This window comes from Polistes canadensis, unplaced genomic scaffold (assembly GCF_001313835.1).
Source record: "Polistes canadensis isolate GaletaPanama2010 unplaced genomic scaffold, ASM131383v1 scaffold_0, whole genome shotgun sequence".
NCBI lineage: Eukaryota > Metazoa > Arthropoda > Insecta > Hymenoptera > Vespidae > Polistes > Polistes canadensis.
The window spans coordinates 1,025,582-1,033,081 of record NW_014569547.1 but is presented as its reverse complement, the minus strand read 5'-3'; the positions used below and the strand labels follow the sequence as shown (position 1 = coordinate 1,033,081).

The window sequence follows — 7,500 nt, the reverse complement described above, 5'->3', positions numbered from 1 at the left end:
CAAGAGAGAAAAAAAAAAGAAATAAAATAAAAATAAAGAAATAAATAAATGAATAAGGAAAATCGAGTCTTGAACGAACTAACGAACAAACGTAAAATTAAGAAAGTGTCGTTAGGGGAGAGTTTATATTACGGATATGTATTTAATAACTTTCTCACGTTATATTTTATTTCTATCAAATTTTACTTACTTAGTTACTTTATATATGTACAGCGAAATGTACAGTGTCCCAAGAGAAAGTACGTATCAAAATTATACTACTTTCTTACGAGATATATCAACGTTTCCACAATACGCGTGTCTAGTGAACAAACAAACATAGACAAAAAATAATTACAAAGCCGTAAGACAAGAAAATGAATAAATAGAGAGCTAAAAAATGAAATAAACAAAAAAGCAAACAAACAAACAAACAAACAAAGGGAAGACGGAAGAGTAATGAAATTTCTACTGCTGATATATATATATACAGATATTATAATTGTATTTAAAAATAACGAGACCGTTCCTCTGCATTTTCTTTTCTCGTTTTCATTTTCTTTTTTTTTTCTTTTTGTTTTATTTCGTTTTCTTCAAGTTACCTACGATGATATCAAATATTTGGTTTGCGTTTTGCGATTATTCAAAGACAGGATTTATATATAATTTTCAAAGGACCACTAAAAAAACCTCGATATCGACCTATATATATATATATATAAACAAAAACATACCTATCGTTGCGTAAGTTTTATTCTTCTCACTGCGTTTTCTTTTTTCTTTTAAATTTATTTTCTTTTTCAATCCCTTATTATCCGTGCCAACGAGAAAACGCGCAGTTTATTCGATTTGTCATTGCTGTTTTATCGTCCATCAAAATCGCGAATTATTATAATGAAATTTATCAAAATCTAATATGCTGTGTTACGAACGAAATCGCTCCGTAAATGAAAAATCATTCGAATTTATTTGAATTTTGTTCGCGCGCAATTTCGGACATAAAACAAAAGATTCCGATAAGAAGAAGATCACGTTCGATCAATCGAATGAAAAATTTCGAAAAATTATAGCGTTCATTTATCAACGCATGATATCGACCAATTGCGCGTACTCGTTACCTTATCGACTGATTCGAATACAAATATTACACATAGTGCGATCTTTTCGAATCAAATTCCGTTTTCTCTAAATACTTTACTCATTTATTTAACTAATTTAATAATTTGTTCGAATATTCTTCGGTTAATTAAATTACTTTTCTCTTCTTTCTTTTACGAAAATTTAAATGTTTGGCGGTATTCATTATAAATCGGTGAGACGAGTGACGGAAGAATATCAACTAATGGCCATAGAACCAAACTGAGAAGATAGACCGTAGCAGCTGTTTTCGTTAAAAAACTAAACTGGTGTCGCCATCTCGCGACAACTGGAGGTAATCGTTGCGCCGTCATCACAAATGTATTTATAATACATTTTCTTATGTGATGATTTAAAAAGTAAATTAAAAAAATAATAACTCGTCTATGATCGGGTGTGATCGGCTGTGATCGTCATGATCTTCGAATAAAAGGCTAGCAAGTAAGTCAAATGAATAATACTATACAAGAGTCTCTCTGTGTACCAACTTACAATCGATTGAAGTTCAGTTCATAGGAAAATAAATTTAACAATGAACGCCGTTTTGTTTCATTAATTGTTAACCCTTTCTTTCATTTACGCGCGTGTACATATTAAAAAACGAATATTTATTTATCGTTTATCTCTGCAATCATTTATTTTTATATTCGAAATAAATTCGTCTATGCAAATACAGTTAAATTCAAAATTGAATAATTCATTTTCGCGACTATTTTAATCAAATTGAAATTAGTACGAAAGAAGTTATTTCGATAAAATAATTTTCAATGCGAGTCGGTAATCTCTATCAAATTTTATACTTCGTGTTTTTAGGATCGATATATTTTGATGATATCTCGAAAGTCGAACTCGATGGCGTGGCTATGTTCTCTGTTCGTTAGTTCATTCGTTATGCGAACTTGAAGGTTGTAATATTGAGTTAAAAAAATGACGGCTCACGACCAGATGCGAGCAATGCTCGATCAATTAATGGGTACAGGTAGAAACGGTGGGTATTAATTAATCAATTATTCCTCCAATTATCACAATTAATATTTCATTTCTAAAGAATAAACCTAAAGAGTGAACATATGATAAAATTTAATTATCGACGCAAGATGGGGGACATGGGGCCATATTGATCGTTTATCAACACACACATACATATATATATACACATACATATATATATGCGCATAGAATACTTGGAAAATATTCAAATACAATTTTTTTTTATTTTTTCATCTAATTTTATATCTTTGTTTTTTCTTTATAGGCGAAAATAACAAATTTCAAGTGAAATACTCCGATTCGAAGGTCTGCAAGAGTTTTCTCCTGGCTTGCTGTCCCCATGAAATATTGTCTTCAACGGTGAGTACAATGTGAAATAATCTAATTTGAAATAAAAAAAAGAAAAACAAATCTAGCACACCACTGGCATCTTTAAATCAAATACAAGTATATTCGCAGTTTGGTACAGCCGTTATTAATGTAAAGTTATTTCATTTTTTCTTAACTATATGATACTACTATGTTATACGTTTGATACAATCTCTCACCAATTACTATATTAACGTATTAGTCTTGTTGTTGTTAAAAAAAAAAAAGAAGTAATAATATATGTGTATCTACCATCGGTTCTTTAATTTTTTTTCTTTTTTTTATTCTATCAATTATTATAGTTTCTCTCTTGCCAATGTGGTGTGCTTCTTTTATTAAGTCGTTGAGGATAATTTAAATTATAAGTAGACTTATAATCTCTGTCTCTCTCTCTCTCTCTCTCTCTCTTTTTCTCTCACTATCTATCTCTCTCTCTCTCTCTTTCTCTCTCTTTCTGTCGTAACTTATAAGCGTACAAGTACAGTGGTCTTTTTATATTTCTGTACCTGAAGATTTTCAGTTTTGAGAATCAAAAATTTGATATTATTGTACCACCGAGTGATTTCTAGCGCAGGGTGTAGTGTATTTTTAAAATAATTTTACAGCTCATACATATATATACATATATATTGTTATTATTATTATTATTATTATTGTTATTGTTATTATTATTATGATTATTGTTACTATTATTATTATTATTATTAGCACGATAACTGCTATATATGATAGTCAGAATAATTATAAAATATAAAAGAAAATAGAAAATTAGAAAAAGAAAAAATCAAATAGCTAGATCATGTACTTTTGATATTTGCCAAGTGCAAAAGAATAACTATGCACGCGTTAAATATATAGTGAATCTTAAGAAGTTTTAACATATACTCTTATGTACTTGTATGATGCAACATCCACTGCTTCGCGCATTTCATTGTCATATCGTGCGAATTGGTCATAAGGGTGTTTGTTACGTGAAACACATTGGTATTTAATTTTCAACCGCCAATATCAATTTTCTTATTCGTAATTAGTAAATGGAGGAATACAGCAGTAAGTATATTTTACATAAAATTATATATATTTAAAAAAAGTATATTTATTATAAATATTATACGAAGATCTTTTTCTAAGCATTTTAACAGCAATTTTGAACAATGAACTACTGGGTTGAACTTTGGATAGAGTAATAAGTAACTTTTTATTTATTTAAATCTATAATCAATTAGATGACTGATTGAATTTTTTAGTATTTTGATAGTAATGTGTATATATATATATATATATATATATATATGTATATCACAGTTAACAAATACCCTTAGTGATTTCTATCATGGAAGGTAAACCACGTTATGGCTAACTTTGCTGAGTTCAAACCCAAATGAAATATTAAAACGACGAATGCGCACGAAAGTAATGATATTCAGATCCACTAATACCAACGTAACCACAGTTCTATTTCCAGAGTCTCTGGAAAAAGCAAAGTCAATCTGATCCATTGTACAATATTGTTGCGAGTATTGTCCGCTCATATGTCGTGTTGTACTTGTCACTCTCACATGCGCGTTACTGTAAGTACTGAAAGCGAAAAGGACGTACGTATTACATATACAATTTGATTATTATTACATAATTAAAGTATTAGGTGTTAATTTGATTGACAAAAAGAAAAGGTGAATGAACGGTTGTTCTCAGCCCCTCTACCACTTTTTCTATGGTGGTGAGGCTGAGTAGTATACCGCATTTAATATTCCCAGACCCTGAAAGGCGTGTAAGTTGGTGAGTAGCATCATGCTGATTCATGCGATGATGTCTTACAGTCGCTTCTTACTAACAATGCCATTGATATGGCAGGTAGAAAATGAAGTTTATTTTAAATATATATATATAGATATATATATATATGAAAAATACCAACCTTGGAATTATGGGTACAGGAAATGAAGCACTAATATCTGTAAGTAAAGACTTGCTAATTGCCATGAAAACATAAAATAGTATATTTTCTTGAATTTTAGCTATTTCAAATCTATCATTGACTTTATCATATAATCTAATATTACTTTAACTTATTATTATTACTATTATTATTCAATTAAAAAGTTAGATGATATTTTTATTTTTTGTTTTATTTTTATTTTTATTTCTTTTCTATAATAAATAATTTAAGAATTATACATATAATTTCTTTTCTCTATCAAACTGTAGAATGATGACAATTAATCGAATACGTATGTATGTTTATAGGGGATATTTAGTATTGAATTTCAGGTATATTTATGATCGGTTTAATTGATAATTCAAATAATTCTAAGAGTACAGACATCATTAATATGAACCTAATAGAAAATAATATATATACGTATATTTATATATGTATATATTGATGTATATGTAATAATTAACGTATAAAAAAAAGCTTCTTCCTTTTGTCATAAATTCAATAATGGGAATAATAATATAATATTGGCAATTTGCAAAACATATAATGTCCACAAGAAAAAGTGAGAGATGGCATGAAGCAGAGACAATATTAAGCGGAAATATACAACGTGCCAGTTCCATTAGCAAAATTCCCCTCAGCATTGGATGTACGTATTCAACTCGACTTTCTAAATCGTTTAGCAGTCTCGCAAGGCAGTTCGTGCCGTACGTAACTAGTGTAATATACTATTAGGATATAAGTTCTTTCATAGAAATGAACATGTGAACTGAAGGTGTGTGCTGATTGTAGCGTCATTGTCATCGCATTGTCGTGTCAGGCGGAGAGGTGTTACCACTCTGTAAGTGAATTCTATGTATAAAACTACATTGTTAATTTACCCATTGAATCAACCGATGAGAGCGATTTTTTATGTGTCCTTAATGGCGCATTAATAGTGCAAGTGCTATAGTTTATAAGTTCGTCTTGAAATGTTTTTAGAGATCACATCTTCTTTTAAAAATATATATATGGGTGTGTATATGTATCTCACTTTTAGTAATAAATATATATGCCTATTTTGTATAGTACTCATGAAAATTGAGTATTAACATCAAATATTGATTCTGTACCAAAGGAATCATGAGTAAGGCGATATGTTTAATATTAGAAGCGAAATATGAATACTTTGTCTAGGTTTTATCTCTTTGGGGGATTTTACATTTTATCCGAATGTTTGGATAATGAACTATTTATCTCTAATAATAAACTCAAACTATAATTTCACATGAAATGCAGAGCAGCCCAACAACTTTGCTCTTGTCAAATAAGATTTCTTAAATGAAGTCTCGCAAAGGGTCTTTGACTATGTGTATGTATATTAATATATATATATACATACATACAAGCAAAAATTATTACTTTGTAAGGAGGATATAATAATTTAATATGAATTAATTTGTAAATCGCAGCGCATGGACCTGGGAGAATGCCCCCAGATTCACGACTTGGCCCTACGGGCTGACTATGAAGCTGCTCAAAAGAAGAAAGATCATTTTTATGATATTGATGTAAGTATTCTCTTATCTGATTACTCTAAATAAACAAACAAAACATATCACATATATTATAAATAATAAATTTTTCTTAAACAATGCAATTAGGCGATGGAACATCTACAAAATTTTATTGCTGACTGTGATCGACGCACGGAACAAGCGAAGCAACGTTTGGCAGAAACGCAAGAAGAGTTAAGTGCAGAGGTTGCAGCAAAGGCAAACAACGTACATATTCTTGCCGAAGAGATTGGTAAGAAATTAGCTAAGGCTGAACAACTAGGGGAAGAAGGTTTTGTCGAGGAATCTATGAAGCTGATGGGTGAGATCGACGAACTTCGTAAAAAAAAGAACGAAGCTGAGCAAGAATATCGAAATAGTATGCCAGCTTCGAGTTACCAGCAGCAGAAGTTAAGAGTTTGTGAAGTGTGTAGCGCGTACCTTGGCATCCACGATAACGACAGAAGATTGGCTGATCATTTTGGCGGAAAACTACATCTTGGATTTATTAAAATCAGAGAAAAACTGGCAGAACTTCAAAAGACATTTGAGGAGAGGCGTAAGGAAAAACGTGACTCTTTGTTAGACAGACGACGGGATAGAGATAGAGAAGATCGTGATAAAGATCGTGATAGATCGGATAGGGGACGTGGTTTGGGATATAAGGAAAGGGATCGTGATCGTGATCGAGATCGCGACCGTGAACAACGTGATCGTGATCGAGACCGTGATCGCGATCGTGAACGCGACCGTGATCGCGATCGCGATCGTGACCGAGATCGAGACCGTGAACGAGATCGTGATCGCGATCGCGACCGTGAACGTGAACGTGAACGTGAACGCGATCGCAGAGATAGAGATAGAGACAGAAGGAAGTCACGATCTCGAAGTCGTAGTCGGGGGAAGAGGTTGGTATCTAAGTAAAATTCCATTTTTTTTTTCTTCATTCTTCTCTCCTATTATAAAAATCAAACGAAGATAACATTCTTTCTTTTTCCTCCTGTTTCTTTTTTTGTTTCTTAAACTGTTTTAGATCGAAACGTTCGCGAAGTGGCAGTCGTAGCCGTCGATCTCGATCTCGACGCAGTGGATCGAACGATAGGAAGAGATAAAACATTAAACGTATGATGTTTATTGAATGATTTGCTTTAAGACAGTATTTTCTTTTTCATTCTTTCTTTCTTTCTTTCTCTCTCTCTCTCTCTCTCTCTCTATCTCTCTCTTTCTCTATTTTTCTTTACTCTACTTTTTGTTCTCTTTTAATTTCTTAAACAAAATTCTTTTCTTTTTTTCTTTCTTTTATATACATTAAAATTTTATGCAGAATTATTCATGATTATGTGTAAAATAAATTAACTATCGTAAATAAGTCGTATGTTAGATATTAATTAAAGAAATTTGATCCGGTAACATCGGATTTAAATACATGAAGACGCATTTTGGCACTGTAATACAATATACTTGTTATGTTGTATCGTGCCATAAATTCTTCTTTGATTTCTACAGAAAATAAACTATTAAAAAAAATCATATATATAAATATAAATT

At 31.0% G+C, this 7,500-nt stretch overlaps 1 protein-coding gene across 4 annotated transcripts; it reads left to right on the top strand.

Moving 5' to 3' along the window:
• The first annotated feature begins 1,954 nt into the window (after positions 1–1,954).
• Positions 1,955–7,184, top strand: LOC106793092 (putative RNA-binding protein Luc7-like 2). 4 transcript variants are annotated; one of them, XM_014759729.1, is made up of 6 exons: positions 1,955–2,104; positions 2,372–2,466; positions 3,929–4,046; positions 5,869–5,967; positions 6,061–6,860; positions 6,986–7,184. In XM_014759729.1, the coding sequence occupies exons 2-6, from the start codon at positions 2,447–2,449 to the stop codon at positions 7,062–7,064; spliced, it is 1,116 nt and encodes a 371-aa protein (XP_014615215.1). In that variant the 5' UTR covers positions 1,955–2,104; positions 2,372–2,446; the 3' UTR covers positions 7,065–7,184. The 4 variants fall into 4 exon arrangements, with proteins under 4 accessions (XP_014615215.1, XP_014615206.1, XP_014615233.1 ...); XM_014759720.1 differs by lacking the exon at positions 3,929–4,046 and having other exon boundaries at positions 1,956–2,104; XM_014759747.1 differs by lacking the exons at positions 1,955–2,104; positions 2,372–2,466; positions 3,929–4,046 and adding exons at positions 4,862–5,066; positions 5,153–5,768.
• The last annotated feature ends 316 nt before the right edge of the window (positions 7,185–7,500 follow it).

What these genes read in the sequence shown, in the direction of transcription:
- LOC106793092 (XM_014759720.1), top strand. Translation starts at nt 2,044, where the DNA reads ATGACGGCTCACGACCAGATGCGAGCAATGCTCGATCAATTAATGGGT. An exon ending in AATGGGTACAGGTAGAAACG is followed by an intron (nt 2,105 to 2,371) that starts GTGGGTATTAAT and finishes TTTTCTTTATAG; the next exon opens with GCGAAAATAACAAATTTCAA. An exon ending in ATCATTTTTATGATATTGAT is followed by an intron (nt 5,968 to 6,060) that starts GTAAGTATTCTC and finishes CAATGCAATTAG; the next exon opens with GCGATGGAACATCTACAAAA.